A 19,936-nucleotide genomic window follows, 5' to 3' on the forward strand; every position below is an offset into this window, starting at 1 on the left:
TGCCAAGTTTTTGTTGTTCGACGCATTCAAGGCCGAGTACTTGTCTATCGATAAACACGTCTGCTTATTTCCTTCATGCATGCTTGCATTTCAGGTCACACTTGTAACTGCATGCAACGTGTACATGTACACTGGAATTTACCGAGCAGTGTGCCTTTCACTTTTTAATAAGATTATAAAGACATGTTTTACAGGGATACTTAACCATTCAGACAGTGTTACTGTGTTTGGGTCCTTGTTTGTATAAATCAAATACAAATGTGTCGATTTAATTTCAACACAAAAACAAGTTAATGTAGATGTTTTATTCAAAAAGTCGTTTACTACAAATTACTAGAGCAGAAACCAATTATCTTCCAAAATTAGAGCAACCTTAAGTGACACGGACATTTGTTATTATTTACAGCATTAAATTACAGAACTATGTATACTGACATATATTCTAAATACCTTAAATACTTTCCTTAATAAACAAATGTACGTAGATGTATATAAAATGATACAGTAAATTTACCTTCTTGACAATTATTTCACTAAATATAGTACGTGCCAAGGGTAAGCAAGAAAGTTTTCTTCATGGATTGCATTCTATTATAAAGGGTAAGTGATTTTGTTCGACCTAATGACCACACTTAAACCTGCAGATATATAATTATTTTTTTCGTGAAAAATTGTTGAAAGGAATTAACCTCAAAAAATAAAACTAAGATGAATATATTAGTTAAACAGAAATTGTCGTTTGTTGTTGTACATCATATTTGTATGTCTTTTATTATTTTGTATACACAGTAAATCAGTTCACTTGTTTTGTCTTTTGACGTCTTTAACTTTTGTCATATAGGATCCTTTTATGACTTGTTATGCGGCATGGGGGTGTTGTTACTATTGAAGGTCGTACGGTGACATATGGAACCTTCTACGTCATTTGCTTTTTGGTGCTTTAGTTGTTTGGTGCTTTAGTTGTTTTAGTGGCAATCATAACCATATGCATATTACTTACTTTTGTATTAATGTCCGTGCAATTTCTATGTGTTCTAGTTGAACCTCTCGGAACTTTGGATCTTAAATTTCTCCATCTCCGTTCTTTATTTGACCTTTTACACTGTTTTATTAGAACGTCGGTAATGCGCCTTTCGCATCACAAGTACAACTTTTAAACATGGTATCTCATGGAGAATTTTTCTCATTGGCCCTGATATACATGTATCTATCTATAATGAGTTTATTCACAGAGAAAAAAGTTAAATACTAAAAAGACTTATATATAAACTTGACGGGTCTAGGTTTGCCTTTACCTTTGGGTCTTTTTGTTTTATCAGCTATTCAATGAACTTCGTATGGTTTGGGCTTTCATTAGTCTCGAGCATCATCGACGAGACATACAGACTGAGTGTGGCCATAAGTATTCGTCACATGAATTTTTTCGCTATATATTGTATATAAAACAACATTTTTTCAAAAAAATATTTTGTGGCCATTTTCGGTTTGAGTTTAAGCACCTTGGTACCATAAGAAGCAGAAATGTCACAGGTTTATTTGTTTATTTTCTTTTTGTGGATCATTTTCATTTTTTCACAAGATAAACACAAATATTATTTTCTGTTCAAAAATTCGCTATATATTCAACCAAATTAGATTATAAAAATTTATTGTGTGTTTAAATCAAGAGAAAACAAAAGCACCTGAAGACAAAACTATTACCAAATATAAACAAACGTACTTAAGACAATTCTACATCTTTTAAGGCCTTGTTGATTAAAAAATCCATCCATAAATGCCCTCAAAATATTTTTTTGAAAAAATGTGTTTTTATTATGAAATAATAGCAAAAAAAATCAGGTGAATTGCCCTAGGGAAGCTAGCTCACATTTCTGGGTAGGCTTAGGAACAATATAAACAATCCGTTTACTTTTCTCTAGCCTGGGGTCCTGGCTAATCTTATCAGTGTATACCTTACGACGCGCAGCTAGATATCGGGCCGGGATACCAGGCTAACCTTTCTCATCTTTCTTTTTCAAATTCTAATTACAAAACAATATCGTAACATAATATTGTAGAACACTATACAAAGAACGATAACTCTTATGGAAACGGACTGAGTCTATGGCGTGTTTGAAAGTTACTGCTGCTTTGAATGACGGTTTTGTTGTATAATCCCGCTGGGAAATAAATCATTTTTGTGTACAGGCGTCTGTAGTCCGCCTTTTTACATTTAAAACAATATTTTCTATGACCATTATGTGGATCCGAACTTGTCTTCGAACATTCGTAATGAATTTCTGTACTCAAATACGATTTATTTCCATAGCAGGATCATACAAAGGGGAATAATTAACTTTAAAATTTATTTTTTTAGATTTTTATACGACCGCAATTTTTTTTTTTTTTTTTGAGATCGTAGTTATAAAATGGTATGATGTCGTCGTTGGTTTCCGGATAATAACTTTGGTAAAGTGAATGGATCTCTATGATTTTTTTTAAGAAGGTTCAATAACACAAAAGGAAGGTTGGGATTAATTTTGGGGATGATGGTCATAACTGTTTCGGAATAAGGGACCCAAAACAAGCATTTTTCTAGTTTCAGGATAATAACTTGTGTATAAGTATTTCGATTGCTCTGAAATTGTACCTATTGTTTAATACCATAAGTAGAAGGTTGGGATTTATTTCAGCAGTTTAGAAATTAAGGGCAAAAAGGGGGCCAAAAACAGATTTTTTTTGGTTTCCAGACAATAAGTTGTGTGTAAATGTATGGATCTCTCTGATCGTGTACCACAAGGTTCCGTATCGCAAAGGGAAGGTTGGGATTGAGTTTGGGTTTAATTTCCCAAAACATGTAAGAATAAGGGGCCAAAAACGGCCTATTACAAGCAGTTTTATAGTTTCCAGACAATAACTTGTGTTTGTGTAGATATAGGAAGAGTATGGATCTCTCTGAAATTGTACAACAAGGTTCCATGTTACAAAGGAAAGGCTGTGAAAGAGTTTTGGGGTTATTGCTTCAAGAAATTGGGAGTGGGTGGGACCCCCCCCCCCCCCCCAAATGTATTTAGGGGATTCATTTTTTTTTCTCAAAATTTTTCAAATTTCGAATATTTCAAAGGTTTAAAGAAGAAATCTTCAATTGCACAGTATTGCGCAATAGATTAGTAAGATCTTTTACCAAATTTGCCCCAACTGTTCAGGGTTTCGACCTCTGCCGTCGTATCAGGCTGCACTCAGCGAAGCATTTTATTCAATTACTTTTGATTTAATTTACTACCACAGAAACGTATGAATTCTGTTTTTTTTTTTTCAATAGAAGGTTCTTAAAGTGTGCGGACCATCATGTCATTATGACTTTATGTTCTCCCTGTATCATTTGTAAATATATATAAAGGAAAAGTCAGGGAAACTATTTCACTTAAGGGTACAAGTTATAAACATAATCCACACGAAAATCACTGTATTAATAGAAAACATAATGTGATAACAGGAACATCTATATTAGAAATACATGTACATGCATGCTGTTTAGTGATCCATGACACCTGTCATATTTATTATTGATATGTGTCCCACCCAACATAAAAATTGTTTGATCATTCGTCAATACACAGCAAACTTGTGTTTGGCGGCAGAATCAGTGTATTAGGATTAATATATTTCACGGAAGATAAATTTAAAACTGCAAGGTAAATTCATTTATTCATTAATATCAATTTTAGATTAATTTAATTTGTATTAGTAATTGAATCTTTTTTGTTTATTTTTGTATGATGTTATGCAATGAATTCGTTTATTGCCATTTGATAACCGACCTTCCGTTTTGAATTTTCCTCGGATTTCTGTATTTTTGCTTTTATACTTTTGATTAGACAGAACAGAACAATTATTAAACATAAAATATTGACAGACATTTTAAAGCTAAGGGTCGATTTTGGCCTCAAGTTTCATCTGATGAAAGATTTCGGACAATTTTTAAACACTTACGTGTCTACTTCAGTTGATTCAATTAGTTTATGTGAAAGATTTGAACTGATTTAGTCTAAAGACGAACAAATTCAAGTTTGAAAATGAAAAATCTATCAAATATGTCATAATATGTCACTTTTCAGATGTTTTTTTTTTCTTCTCAAAAATGAAAGTGGCCGCCTCCGTGTTCACTCTCAACCTTTATATATATATGTTATGTATTTATAATCAAATACAACTCATATTTGAATATTAAGAATGAACACAAATGCAGCCACTTCTTTTAGAGACTTACTAGAACTTTATTTTATAATCAAGTCAAATGAGACTCATTTGAATAAGGGAGCAATTCCGGCTCCTTGGAGCCTCTAGTTATGTTTGGCATGTACAGATTCGTGTAAATTAGACTACATTTCCATTCTTTAGTACCTGCAATGGAAATGCAGTCTAATTTACACGAAGTTCCAGTATGTGCAAGTAAATAATTTTAATTAAGCTTGATTGCATTTAAAAATCATCAAAAGAAGATAAATTTGTTACAGTTTACGCTCAAACTTTGCCCCCACTGGCGACCATTTTGAATATTTCCTTTCGCTTCAAAAAGTGAAAATGCTAAGGTTGTCGTTATTTTGACATAGAGGTCAGGAGCCTGTAATTCAGTGGTTGACGGTTGTTGCTGAGTTATATGTTTGTTTTCGTTCATTTTTTTAACATTAATAAAGCCGTTTAGTTTTCTCGTTTCAATTAAAATGTTTAACATTTGTTATTTCGGGGCCTTTTATATCCGACTATGCGGGGGCTTTAGTGACATAATGATGTCGTTATTACGACAAGTCATGTTATGTTGAAATTACGACATGCTATGTCGTAATTACGACATAAATTAATTTTTTTTAATGACCCTAACCGGCTTCCGTAAAAAGTAAACTTTATTGATATGAAAGCTTTACGCCTAGACAAACTTTTATAAATAAAAGAAAAATTGCTTCGGACGAACCAAATGTTGTTTTTCAGTTTTTTATGTTCAAATTCCGACAGAAAACTAGTGATATTCAAGGTCTATTAGCCAGTAGCAAAATAATTAAAGGGGAAACAACTTAAATGTATTTCTTATCTGTTCACAAAAGAAGTAATAGGTATCTCATCGCATATTGTAGAGGTCTGCACATGGTTTACATAATAAAGAATAATGGACATGTAGATGATTTATGAAAATAGAAAAATTAGTCAAAGAACAAAGAATAGAAAATAATTGGGAGTTAAGTAAAAAAAAACCAATAACTGCGGACAATAAAAGAATTGAGTAGTACAATGAATTATGATTTAAGAAGTGAACGATGTAGAATAAAGAAATCATATAGTAGTACATCTTAAGCCTCGGTCACACCTTACCGGATAAGACGAACGGACGACTAACGGATGAAAATCAAAGTTGTCCGTTGACAGAATTGATATCCGTTGGGAGTCCGTTGATGTACTGACCAAATAAAACGGAGCCTAACGAATGCATAACGGACATGCAACGGATATGCAACGTACGAGAAACGGAAACGTACCGGACAGAACGGATGTCGAACGTACATCCAACGGACGAGTACCGTATATAACGGACACCTAACGGAAGCTTACCGGATAAAACGGATGAACAAGATATACGAAAAAATTAAAGGCGACAATAATAATACATGTAAATCGCATTAATATTCAAAATGTTCTGTGTAACTGGTTTTGGTTTGTTCTTCAAAATGCCGCCAAAGGGCAGTGTCTGGCCTGAATAACAGCTGCTTGGTTGTGAAGATGTGCCCTTACTCTAAGATCGATTATGAATAATATGAATTCATGAATCTTAAGAAATCTAATTGGCATTTCTGACGCGAAATTTTCAATTGGCATTTATCCGGTTCAGATCCGTTCATCATCCGTTTTATCCGTTATACGTCCGGTAGAAATCCGTTTTACATTCGTTCAACATCCGTTTTATCCGTTAGACGTCCGTTAGAAGTCCGTTGGTGAATTTATCTGCCAGACCTCCAACGGATGTATAACGGACACGTAACGGATACAAAAAGGAAACGAAACGGACGAGTACCGTACAAAACGGACGCCTATCCGACGTGTGACCGAGGATTAATAGCAGAAAAAAATCATGATAGTTAAATCATTTGCATGATAATTTTTCAAATTAAACATTATTTTTAAAAATAAAAATATTTCCCTTAATATCAAAAGAATTAAGAAAATAAGGATCCCCATCAAGCCTCGTTCAATTTAACAGTTGGACATACTGAGGATATAGAGGATTCACAATGTCTAAATGTTTATCAGAAATATTAAACTTGGTAAATGTTTATCATAAATATTAAACTTGGTAAATGTTTATCAGAAATATTAAACTTGGTAAATGTTTATCAGAAATATTAAACTTGGTAAATGTTTATCAGAAATATTTTGTTGATTATATAAGTTAACAATAAAGTGGTTGATTAATTCATTATTTATAATAATTATATACAAAATGACTTTGTTTTCCTTTCCTTTCTTTTTTTATTTATTTGTGTTTACTTCACAATTATGAGTGAAATTATCGATAATTTATTACAAACGAAGGTATGAGACACAATAAACGCCGACTATTTATATGTTTTTTATTACTATGAATATATATCTTGTTGTTTTATAAATAATATGCTATGATGAAGTAGAGTGAGTAATCTTGCATTTCATTTTTTTTCAGCCCAAGGACACCTTCAGATATGGGGAATGGTATGTATATTTTATTTTTTTCCTATACAAGTTAACCTTGCACTTTCGGTTATACATATGAAATGTCGGTCGGTGCCAACCCCTCTTACTTCACTGAATCCGCCCTGTTTTGCGACATCTTTATTTTGTCAGATCTGTTCTAGAGCCCAATTTGTGACTTGTCGTTTTCAAAAGATTCATTTGTCAGCATGGTCACCAAAATCCTTTCTCCCAAAACTAAACAGCTTTTAAAAATCCTAATTGAACTTTTAAAATATGTTCTATTATACTGTATTGTATTTCATTGTATTCCACTGTATTTAAAATGTATATTTGTTTGTTCGTATTGCTTGACCCTTATGGGTGTAATAAGATTATTATATAAAGATTAAGTTATTTAAAAATCATATTTTCTTAATAATTATATCCGTAAAGGTAAAGATCATGACACAAGCAACTATCAAGGCCATAAATAAGTTAATTTAATGGTAAATCGTCTGCTATTCATCCCATTTTCTTTAGCACATGGGATTGTACTCTATCTCGAATACATCACTTCGTAATTGTTACCTATATATCCCTGTATCAATAAAGATGTCAATTTGTGCATGATGTTATTCAATTATGACAGAAAATAACACTATCAAATGGTTTATATACAATTATAGATAGATTCGAATAGTCCATTTCTCATTTCTTTATAACAATATTACGACATGTTCGTCGGGACATTTACTAGATTAATGACACACTACTTGTCAGCTTATATGACAAATTAATGCACTAAACTAGATATCTTATTACGTTTTTATGTTATAACAGTGGTCAAACATATATTTTTGCACACTACAAGTAAAAATAAGCATAAACAATCTTTCTGAGAGAGATAAAGTGAGAAATCTGTCCGCGTACTGAAATTCCAAAGCATTCATCATTGTTCAGCATTTAAAACTTAAGAAATGAAAAGAAATTGAGGAAAAACTAGAAAGTTCCAATATTTGTGACATTCGCACATTAGTAATGCCCTCTTAATATTCATTTTTTTTCAGAAACTTCCAAAAAGTCTAAAAAGTCCTATGCCTTCGAAATAATAGATGAGCACGATGAACTTAACCCAGAAGAGGTCAAGCAAATCGTTGCATCAGAAGTTGAGAATGGTAAGTTTATTGAAGGGTAACGCGTAAAATAATTATCTGTAACCATGATTTCGTAAAGTATTTTCTTAATCTCTACAAGAGACTTATGTCCATATACCTCTATTCTTTTTTCAGTCTATGGTCACATGAAGAGACTTTTATATGCACACAAAATTAGAAAAATATACTGGTACTTTGTCTAATTTGTCTCTATATCGGTTTAATTCCTACACAGATTTTCTTGTTCTAGACATGAGCTATAATGGATAACTGATGTGTATTCTTACTGTGTCTTCTTTTGTTATGTTGCCATTGTTGTTCCACTACTGTCTAATGTAAAGGAAAAGTGAGCGAATACAAACATCTTTAACAATGCGCCATTCTTAGTTTTCTCTTTTCAAGATGACTAGTTAAACTCAACTACAAACACATTCATCAATATAAAAAAGAAGATGTGGTATGATTGCCAATGAGACAACTGTCCACAAGAGACCAAAATGACACAGTCATTAACAACTATAGATTACTGTACGGCCTAAATACCCATTTAAAAAGAAAATAATGTAAATGTAACATTGTACCTTCAAATAAAGACCAGAAAAACTTGAAAACACCTTGATTTTTTTAATTCCCATCGGTACCTTTTCTATTTTTTTTTGGTTACTTTTCCTTTTATTTTATGATATGAAATATATGTGGTATTTATGATCATATACAGTGTAAATATAGGATTACCAATGAGACAACTGTCCACAAGAGACTAAAATGACACAGAAATTAACAACTACAGGTCACCGTACGGTCTTTAACAATGAGCAAAGCCCATACCGCATAGTCAGCAATAAAAGGCCCCGATATGACAAATGTAAAACAATTCAAACGAGAAAACTAACGGCCTTATATATATATATATATAAAATGAGCGAAAAACAAATATGCATGTAACACATGAACAAACGACAACCACTGAATTACAGGCTCCTGACTAGGGACAGGCACATACATAAATAATGTGGCGGGGTTAAACATGTTAGCAGGATCCCAAACCTTCCCCTAACCTGGGGCAGTGGTATAACAGTACAACATAAGAACGAAAGTTTGAAATGTGGTTTGAATTGAAAGGTAGAATGCTTTTTAAAAATGGGAGAAACAAGCATTAGCCTTTCAAAAAATGCTAGTCGACTCTTAGCTGAGGGAGGAAAATGGAAAGTGCTCTCGCTTTGTAGATTAATTCATTTACTAGAATAGCCACGTGCATCAATCAACAAATTTTACCAAACACGTGAGGTCACACGTTATGAAGTAGTATATATCATTTAACGTTGTTGTTTACGAAACTCCAGAAGATTCGACTATTTATAGATAAAAGTTACCTGTGTACCAATATCATGAATGTGTATGATTAATGACCAGGCAAAATTGCTAAAATAGAGAGGACAAATCCGATACTCTACGGGATTGAAGGACATTTACTAGGTTTGGATTGTCCTAACCAATCAATAAACTTATATCAAATATTTTATTTTCTTGGGCCAAAACCAGGCCTTAATGCCCCTACCCTAAGTTTGAAGTACATTTTGCGTCGAAATGTAAAGGTATACGCTTGGCGAACGCTATAACTCCAGGATATTTTTATGCAGCATAAAAATTTTCATCCAGCTAAAGCGTTTGTCAAGCGTTTACCTGTACGCTACACGCACGTAGTACATACGCTACAAGCGCGTTGAAAATGCTACAGATAAGTTTCAGATACGTTTAGAGCACGTTGTATACGCTTCAAGCTCGTTCGACTTTAACTGAAACATATGCGGGTGTGTTTGTTACAAACACCCCATAATTAAACCTCCCACACACATGCAGAAATCACAGATTATCGTCCAAGATACGACCGGGACGCGTCTCAAATACGTTCAAGAGACTTTTGTCCATTGTAGCGTGCATTTCATCTGCGTTAGACAAACGCCAGACATACGCCAACATACGATACTTGAACGCCCGATAAATGCTTAGGTACGCTCCTCGTACGCCCAATTCACGCTTAAAGCTCGTTGTGCACACGATACAGATATGATTGACAGGTTGAATGCATCCAAAATTACTAGCGTATTGAAAGCGTACATGATTTTTTACCACGCCCGGTGTACGTCGGAGCTATACGCTTATGTGTGACGCCGGTTTTATGCATGTGTATATTTATGGAAAGAGAATCTTCCATACATTTGATTTCCAATAGTTATAATGGTGAAGTATAATATCTTTTTGTTGTAATCATCGCAACAATCTGCATTTATTTGATACAACAAATTGCAAAAAAAGAGGGTGAAAATGTCACAGAAGTCTCAAAAATGGTCCAAAGGGAAAATTCAATCAACTAGAGTGATACCTTTGCTGAAACCTTAAACATTTATCTATCAAGAGGTCCAAACAAAATCATATGCATTTCTACTCGTTTTTCCATTGAATTGAAGAAAACGAGCGTCAAATCTTTACCTATGGGCGGTACGGATAGGAAAATACGGACTGGCAAACAGAAAAATGGCCTATAAAACATGCTAAAAACAACATAAATGTTAATATATACCCAATTGGAATGCTATATTACTCTTCAACTATCTAAAAATCAATGTTATTGTACAAAAACTTTAATATTTAAAACATTCACATGGCCATAATTCGTAACTAAACTGTGTATTGCTGTCTATATCCCCCAAAAAAACCAAAAAACCATGAAGTAATTGAAATACACACGTTCATTTAACGTTCATTTTTAAAACAACAAGGGTTCATTCCTTTCAGACATATTTCGACAATTGAGATCTAAGAATATCCTGCTCAAGGGAATTCCGAAAAGTGCTACATGTGCATTCATTAAGTATCTGATTCTTTTTTAAAACTCTTCCGTGACTTCCTGGTGTAACGCGTACAGACAGATGTTTAGAAAATAGTATAAATTGGATATGTAACGTATAAGTTTGGATTAAATTTCAAAATTGAATAGTATTTCCTTTCCTGAGTCATTCATAAAATGTGTATATCTATCTTTCAACATGTTCAACGCGTGTACAAATGGATGATTAAAACTGCGAATATGTACTCGCAAATACGACAACTACATGTCTGTCTTAACATTGATATGATTATATAAAATGTGTGTTGTGGAATTAATATCGGTATCAGGAATGTAGGGGACTTTCTTAATAAATCTATTAAATCTACAACTCATAGCACAATTGTTATTTCATCAATCAGAATTGTGTATGCTTGTTAATTCTCTTGGATTGTCATAACGTTTGCCACCCATGCACCCAGTGTCTTTTTTGACTAACTATTAGTTTTACTATTGTGGAAGGTCGTGTTTTAGTTGTTGACAAGGGACCCTTTTCTGTAAGTCTACCATGGATATTCTTCATCTTCTTAATTGTTAATTGTGATATTATGTTTCATGCTACGTCCGAACTTGCCAGTATAATAGTAATCTTGTTATCTAAGTTAAACGTTCCATCGACTTCATTTGGTATTGATCTAACATAAAAACAACAAATCCAACAATTCAGGTTTTTTCATAATACCTTGATACTAGAAAGTACCAAAATATATACACTAGTCTGATAATCTCGAAATAACATATATATCAAATTATGCGATCAGCTACAGCGTTTAGGGTTACACTTTTTATTTGTATGCACAATTGCCCTACTTTTTAAAATGTGCTTCCCATTTCATTGTTTGTTTGTTTGTTTGTTTAAGTTAGTGGTACATGCTGCAATGTATATCTGATACTGCCATATTTAGGTTTCAATACGTAATGGTCAAGATACACAAAAGTAGTAGCACGCATAACTCATTTAATCCCTTTACATTTTGTGACTGTACCAAAAACGCGACCTGGACCCTATATAACATAAGAAGATGTGATATGTTTGCATAAGACAACTTTCCATTAGAGACCAAATGACGTAGAAGGCCTCAGCATATATTACTTTTGTTTATATGTCTGGTTAATGATGGGTTTGTGTGTTGGTGGTTGTTGTGGTCTGTTGAACTGATTGATATTTTTGCGATTTCTGCTATAACTTTTATGAACTATTTATATTCATATTCGATTAATGAGTATTTGTCAATACTTTTCAGCAATTTGTTCAATCGAAACAAACATTAAACTAAAGAATGAACCGCCTCTTCCTGACACCAGCACAACAGAACTAGGTGATAATGAAAATCATGAGGAACAAGAAATTATAAGTAAAGATCATCCTGAAAAAAAGCCAGACGAAAATTCGTCACATCTAAACAAAAAGACAAAAGAAAATGAAACAGACATTAATTTGACCGAAGTAGTGGACACTATTAAAATCGAGACACACACTGCTACAGTCGTCCATTCGGCACTGTCCTGTCAGATCCCAGATGCTGCAAACAGACTAACATCCGGGGAAGTCAACCACGAAAACCAAGAAACTGAAGAATGCACATTAGGCGAAATAAAGACCGAAGATAATGTAAAAATGAAAGAAAAGAAAAGGTCTAAGAAAGAAAAAGATTTTACAAAACGAAAAGAATCCAAGAAAAAAGAAAAATTATCAAAGAAAGAGAAAAAGCTTAGTAAAAAGGTTTCACTAAAAGAGGGAAAGGAAACAAGCAATATGATAGTAAACGAAAATTATGCTAATGTCAATTATATTCCTTGTCAAGACACAATAGGTATTGCTTCACGTAAAGATGGCGGCGACAAATTTCAAGATGAAGCTAACACAAAGAATACAAACTATTCCGCAGATAGTAATCAGGAACGTACACAAGTGGGCGATAATTCGGTATTAGCTTCTGCGGATCACATATCGACAAAAGAATCAGACGAAATAAAAAACATCGACGAACAGAGAGAAATATTACCCAAAAATAATATTGATGCTTCTTTAAACTCGTCTATTTCTACCACAAATACCTGTGCAACAATCACTGGGAATATGGATATGAACCGACAGGGATCAGTTCAAAGTAGCGACAAAGAAAGAACAATTTCAGACTCGAATATTAATGTGAATACAGAAGGTCCAAGCAAAGAAGGTAAAAACTACCTCCAGGAGGCATTTGACCTGATTGATGCAGCACAAAGTTCAATTCCCTCTACAACTGCTAAAAACAGTGAAACATCGCATGGTGACTGTGCTCCGAACGCAGACATAGCTATGTCAGCGAGAATAAGACGAGAATCTCAGACAATATTGGGTGAATCAGTCATTGAACATACCGTATCTGATGAATCATACAAACTTTCCAATGCCAAGGAGGAAAAATTAAAAACAAATGACACCGAGAACAATGGAACTGCTCTAATTCACCCAGCGAACAATGGAACAGCTCAGATTCACCCAGAGCAGCCACCAAATGTCGTAAATCGAATATTTAACAACAATAACAACACTATCACTGAAGTTGTTAGTAATGGCGATAGTGTTAATATTACGATAACAACAATTAACAACCTGATCGATGGTGTTAATGATACCGTGGTTCTTAGTCATGTTGCATCAACAATTAACAATAATCCAAATGACAGTGTTAGTGAGACGATTTGTTTGAATCCTTCTGCCTCAACCATTAATAACAACCCAATTGTTAGTGATAACACGGAAACAACAGATATGATAGTTTCAGATCAGTCAAGTATAACTAAAGAATCGAAAGAAACAAGTCAAAGCTATGAAAGTGAGAATGTCAAATCAAAAACTGACAAAAACAATGTTGCTATAGGGCAAAGTTTAGGGATTAATCCTGATGATACGGGAAATAAACCAAGTAATGAAAATAACCATGATGACCAATGTTCAGTGACCGGGAATGATGTTTTAGAAAGCAAAAATAGTAATGCGTGTTCAGATATTAATAGTTTAAAGACATCCATGGTATTAGATAAAGGTGATCAGCTTGAAAAAAAGAAAAACAAAAAACAAAAAGAGGAAGAAAAGAAAAAACTAAAGGAAAGTAAAAAGAAACAAAAAAGTACGAAGAAAAAAGCGAAAGCAGACAAAGAACAGGTAGACGATGAATGTAATCTTGAGACTCCAGTAAGTAATCAGAAATTAAACTCATTCTGCGTGGAATCTGTTGAAAATGAAACATCAACCTCAGGGGAGAATGGAGATAACAAGCTAAAAGTTACCCTTTCAAAATCTTCAAGTAAATCTGATGATGAAAAAAAGAAAAAGAAAAAGAAAGAAAAGAAAAGTAAAGGCAAAACGATAACACCGCCATTAGTTGAAATTCAAAGGGAGATCCCTATAACTAATAAAGGTAAGTGCATCCCTTTTTAGGGCTTTTTAGAGTTCTTAAAAAGAATTAAAAAAAACAATCAAACTGGAAAACCAACGGTCTAATCTATATAAAAATAAGAAACGACTTATAAAGTACATTTTGTACGTGAATTGAACTGGAAGAATGTTGGTTAATGTTTGTGGAATTTAATTTCATTAATGTTTTAATATAAGGTATATACACAAGACGACATCTTATTTTGTTTTGTGTATCACCCTAAAAAGCCCTCTAGTAAATATTACAACATGTTGGTTAAGAAACAAGTTTTAGGTCAAATATACAAAATATTTTATGTATGAATTTGACTGATTAGCATGTTGTATGACCATAGGCCATGTAAAGTTTGTTTACTCTTAGGTCAAAGTGTAATATGTTCTAGCATTCCTTGAACTCATAAATTGTTTATGAGAAAACTTCAAAAATATAGCTTATCTTGTAGATTCAAATGATAAATTTTGCAGCTTGTAGATATTAATCGGTTTAATGTACATAGGGAATGTACATGTATTTTCTGTGATTTTCATTATTATCTGTATATTATTGCTCTTTTAATTAACAACATTTTTTAAATAACTTAGTTTTCCCGAATATAAAAGTAGTATGAAAAACATGGGATATTAAATGGAAAATCTAGTCAAAGTAAAACAAACACCACCAAGGCCGGTTTGATACAAAATCTTCAAACTGTAAATCCCCAGTCACACTGTCACGTTTTAAGAGCTACGTTTTACTACGTTTTGAAAGCGTAGAGAAACAGGAATATGCGTAACGAAGTAGAAACCTAGTAAATACGTATACCAAAGCTTAGAGGAATGCAATAAAACGTGCTTACTGTGTATTGAAACGTATCAATACGTGGTGAAAACGGGGATCTACACGTACTAATATGTAGCAAACAGGGGCGTGTCCAGGATATTTGAAAGGGGGCGTAGAATAAAATATTTCGCCGAGCGAAGCGAGGCGAAAATTTTTTTGGACCTTTTTTGGCTTAAAAACATAAAATAATAGAGAATTGCACTAATGTAACGGTTCCTGACTTGGAGCATGTATATTTTATAGTTAAAGTGACATTTTTTATGCCGAGTTTTCTTCATTAATTGTCTATGGTATATTAAAATGATTGGATGGATCTTAACAGCAGTAGACCAATAACGAGAAATTCTAAACTCAATGGTATAAGGAGCAGTGGCGGATCCAGGGGGGGGGTTCCGGGGGTGCGCACCCCCCCTTTATTTTTGCCGATCAATGCATTTGTATCGGGACATATGTTTTGCACCCCCTGCACCCCCCTTTGCCCTGGGTTAGCACCCCCCCTTTCGAAAATTCCTGCATCCGCCCCTGTAAGGAGTAACTTAACATTTCAATACCTAGGCCAGGATTTTATGAACGAGAGGCGTGATTACGATTGAGGGTCCATGGGGAAGCTCAGAAGCTCCTGAATTTCAACAATTTAGCATCAAATTATGAAGTAATCCCTCTATTTTTGATTAAGTTCGGGTTTCGTTGAACGACACACATGATACAAGACAAATAAACCCTGAAGAATAAAGTTCTTTCGTTCTGAGTATTGCTTTAATGTGGAAATATACATATTTCTAGTATACATGTACCTTGACGCAAAACCTAAAATGAACACAGAAAAATACTGACGAACTCTCGTTTTCAATTACTAGAGTGGATTCATAAGAACCATTTTACGTGGATTTCTCCTGGCGTAATCGTCAATAATTTTATCAAAATCAAGTTTAATGTCTCTGTGAATATATAAAAGAAGCAGAGCATTTAGGCGATCCTCCTTCATGGTGCTTCTCAAATCATTCTTGATCAACTTAAGGGATGAGTTAGCTCTTTCGGTGGAGCTTGACGTGACGCAATCATAGGTTTGAACCCCGTTCTGGATATCATAGTCAAATCTGAGTGACCCCTTCCAAGGCAACGCGTAAAAAAATAACCCCATTTTATACAATTTAGCTGAAAATACAACCCCTTTTGTCAGAATATACCCAGTATCGTATATATAGTAATATACCCCCCCCCCCCCCCCCGGTAAATTTAGAATGGCTATGGGGAATCGAAGTTAGTGTCACACAAAACAACCAAAATTCATGTATTATACTGATTTACTTACCGTTTTGGTTGTTTAAAAAAGGTGTCCAAGACACCTTGATACGATTTTAAGGTCTTTTGACGTTTTGTTTTTGACATCGACATCTTTGCGAATTCTTTATCACATCAACAACAATGGATACTAATCGCAGAGTCGAACACGCCGGACTCCGAGAAACGAAATTTTACGGTTGATGATGACCCATCAAATTGGGGAATCCGTATAAAAAGAAATCAGAGTATGTGTTTAATTAATGAATATGATAAATTGCCATCATTCAATACAATACTAGCAGATTATAACGATAGTTTTTTTTTTTTTTTTTTTTTTTTTTTTTTTAAAGGGGGGGCGTACGCCCATTACGCCCTTACCTGGACCCGCCCCTGGCAAAACGTGATAAGAACGTAGCACAAAACTAGTAAAACATAGTTTTCAAAATAACGGAATATTTTTGTTTAAAACGTAGTTGAAAAGTAGAATTTTAAAACGTAGTAAAACTGCTGTATTTGGCAAAACTTTTAGGAACTTTTGGTCCTCAATGCTCTTCAACTTCGTACTTCATTTGGCCTTTTAAACTTTTGATTCGAGTTTCACTGATGAGTCTTTTGTAGACGAAACGCGCGTCTTGCGTATATATAAAATTTTAATCCTGGTATCTATGATGAGTTTATTGACAGTGTGACTGGGGCTTCTTCATGTGTTTACGGTGTAAAGATAACGATGTCATCATTTTGGCATTGGCTTTCCATGTTTTGATTGAATGTCATCATTGCATTATTATTATTGTTGTGAACATGTTTTATGATTAATTCAATGAATACTTTCAGGTATTTTTGATGATGTCCCAATAGAAATAGAAGTCAACGATGTTGATGTCGTGTCTCTGTCTTCACTCTCCTCAGGTATTTATTAATAATACCTCAAACATTTTAATATTGTACTTTTTTCTGTACGATTTATATACATGTATTAGCTGTTTCCATTAACTATTCGATGTAAAAGTTCTCGCTTCTTTTGAAATTTGGCAACACTTTGTCATTTGATGCTTAGAACAATCAGTTTTGCAATCTGGCTCCAAATGTGGTTTTCTCTCTCCTGCCATTGAGTTAAAGAACTTTGTTTGATGTTTCCGGTATTATATTTTTTATATCTAAAAGTCAAGTACAGGCTTGAGGGGGGTACCCAACACTTTGACTAAAATAGATTTGGATGGTTTAATTTTCATTAAGTTTTGACGAAATATTTACTTTGATCTGTTTACAAAACCATGAAAATTTCTAGAAATTTGAACCGCACAATTTACAAAATATATTTGGTTGGATATACAGCAGTATATATAACAATAATGTTGATCGTTGAAAACTTGGTTTCCCCTTACTAATTGTATGTGATTAAAACGTTCAGCTGAATTTTAAGAGTTAACTCCCTTATGTGTTCTGTACCCCCTTAACTCAGCAGTGGTGCTATCATATCGAAGAATACCTTTCGACCTTGACATTTTTCGTTGACTATTCTAAATGTTGTATCAATATCTGAATTTTTCTTACAATTTTAATTGTTTTTAGGGGGAGGGGTATAACTTTATTAAAATTAATGTAGTACTCCAAAAAATATCATTGCTTGATATTTTTTAACATACTTTCATAAATTATACTTTCAGATGAAACAGAAATTACGCAAAAAGGGGATTCAAAAGAAACGTCTACGGACACTCATCTTCTAGGTGTCATCGAAGCTAACACTAGACCAAAAAGTGACGAATATGTTACAATAAGTGTCATAAAAAATAATCAGGAGATTCCAACTGCTGGAACACAACAGACAAAAATAGCAGATATATCTGAAATAACGGAGTCCCCTCTGAGTGACGCAACGACTGACGTAACTAAACCGGATGTGTTAAACGATATTCCGAAAACACCAGAAATTACACCCGATATTTCAACTTCCGACTCCGCAACCTTTACAGAAAGTGAAATTTCAAATCCAAAGAAAAAATCAAATAAAGAATCTAAAAAGAAAAAAAGAGGTTCAAAATTATTACTCTTTCGCAATAATTCTGACGTTTCTAAAGCTGAAAAGGACATTGCGACACAGGAAGTTTCATTTGAAACAGACCCAACAACCGATTTACCAAAAGAGAGAAGAAGGTCATTTTCAGAATATCTTCGACCGGTTTTTGGTAATATCTTTTCCAAATCAAGTTCTACCTCATCTACAAAAACAAAACAGAAAAAGACCGGTAAGTAGACTATTATAAATAAGAAAATAAGAAAAGGATTGTAAACATTATAAGGTTATAACCTTTTCATGCAAAGTTGAAATTAAGTTTTTGTCTTGCACAACTTTTGGTCCTGAGCGTATAGTCGCAATTGAGGGTTATTCAAGAAACACGTGTGAAGTTGCCACGTCTATTTTTCTATTATTATCATTTTTTTTGCTTTTAGATTTATACTTCACTAAACTTAAAATAAAGCTTAAGGTGCCAAACATAGTATCATATACGTTTTGTATTTGATCTTATACTTTTAAACAGTTACTTAAATTAGTGTCTTACTTACTGACAAAACAAAGCATTCTATTTTCGAACAGTGAAGTTTTGGTTTTTTATATAATCATAAGTATACCAAAAAAGACATACGCGCATACAAACAAGTCATCGTTAAGTTTTTTAGTTTAATTTTAACAAATTTAGGCCCATAATGTATGTCTTCACTCGAAACATTAAAATCAGTTTGTGTGATCATTCCTAGTACAAGCGAAGGAGGATTTTCCTGGACATACCTTAGTGCTAATTGAACATATCCTTTGAACATAATTGGTGTTTCTCTTGTTTTTTGTGGCCATACGGATAACTACAATTGTTAAATTCTGTGTCGTTTCGTCTCTTGTGGAGAGTTGTCTATCAAGCAAGCAAGCATATCATGTCTTCCTATCTTGTTAGATATATATATATATTTATATATTTTTTAGTAATTAATATTACTTATATTACTTAATATTGATTAATTGTTATCTTTCAGATTCAGTACAAGATCAGCAGCCAACTGAAAAAGGAGATATTGAAATGAAGGAATAGGCATTACCCTGAAATTACTGTACACTTCTAGTGTAGCATTTCTGCTATCCCATTTATATTGGTATCTTAATTTTATGCTGTTGGGTTTTTTTTAGGAGGGGAGGGGGCAAGGTGAATTATATACAAGTATGGCCTTTTCAAAAGTTATTTAATGGCGAAAATATTATAATAACCTGTTTAAGATCAAGAGCATCATTGTGTTGTTGTGGAATATTTTCTAAATTAGAACTGCAATCAAGTATTGTGGCTGTCACAATCTGTTTCATCAGACGACAACTAGTTATTTTTTCGACTTGCAAAAGCGCGCCAAAGTCGACTTCTTGCACATTCACAAACATTTTGCATTAGGGCAGCTTCCCCGGAATTAAAGGATTATGCAAATTCCTCAACAATTATTTTGTCTTCGTACAATTCCCCGAGGGAAAAACGATTATTATTTGCGATTATTTTTTTGTGATTACTTCAGTCAAGTACGGTAAATACCTGTATGATATTTTTTTTCCATACCGTTATAAAGTTGTAACTTTGTTCCAAATATTATTACGATTTTTCAAAATGCTCTTAATTCTAAAAAAAAAAAGAGGTGTTGTGTGCACACGAATC

General features: G+C 33.5%; 1 protein-coding gene across 2 annotated transcripts; it reads left to right on the forward strand.

Moving 5' to 3' along the window:
• The first annotated feature begins 482 nt into the window (after positions 1-482).
• LOC143047237 (uncharacterized) lies at positions 483-19,705 on the forward strand. Of its 2 annotated transcripts, none has more exons than XM_076220254.1 (7): positions 483-600; positions 6,689-6,717; positions 7,746-7,853; positions 11,964-14,126; positions 17,082-17,156; positions 17,915-18,496; positions 19,278-19,705. In XM_076220254.1, the coding sequence occupies exons 2-7, from the start codon at positions 6,708-6,710 to the stop codon at positions 19,331-19,333; spliced, it is 2,994 nt and encodes a 997-aa protein (XP_076076369.1). In that variant the 5' UTR covers positions 483-600; positions 6,689-6,707; the 3' UTR covers positions 19,334-19,705. The 2 variants fall into 2 exon arrangements, with proteins under 2 accessions (XP_076076369.1, XP_076076368.1); XM_076220253.1 differs by lacking the exon at positions 483-600 and adding an exon at positions 3,529-3,674.
• The last annotated feature ends 231 nt before the right edge of the window (positions 19,706-19,936 follow it).

The sequence above is a fragment of the Mytilus galloprovincialis genome, chromosome 10 (assembly GCF_965363235.1).
Source record: "Mytilus galloprovincialis chromosome 10, xbMytGall1.hap1.1, whole genome shotgun sequence".
In the NCBI taxonomy this organism is placed as follows: Eukaryota; Metazoa; Mollusca; class Bivalvia; order Mytilida; family Mytilidae; genus Mytilus; species Mytilus galloprovincialis.

Excerpts from the sequence above, each read along its gene's own strand:
- LOC143047237 (XM_076220254.1), top strand. Across the intron at positions 7,854-11,963 it reads TGCATCAGAAGTTGAGAATG|CAATTTGTTCAATCGAAACA; the intron begins GTAAGTTTATTG and ends AATACTTTTCAG. Across the intron at positions 18,497-19,277 it reads AACAAAACAGAAAAAGACCG|ATTCAGTACAAGATCAGCAG; the intron begins GTAAGTAGACTA and ends GTTATCTTTCAG.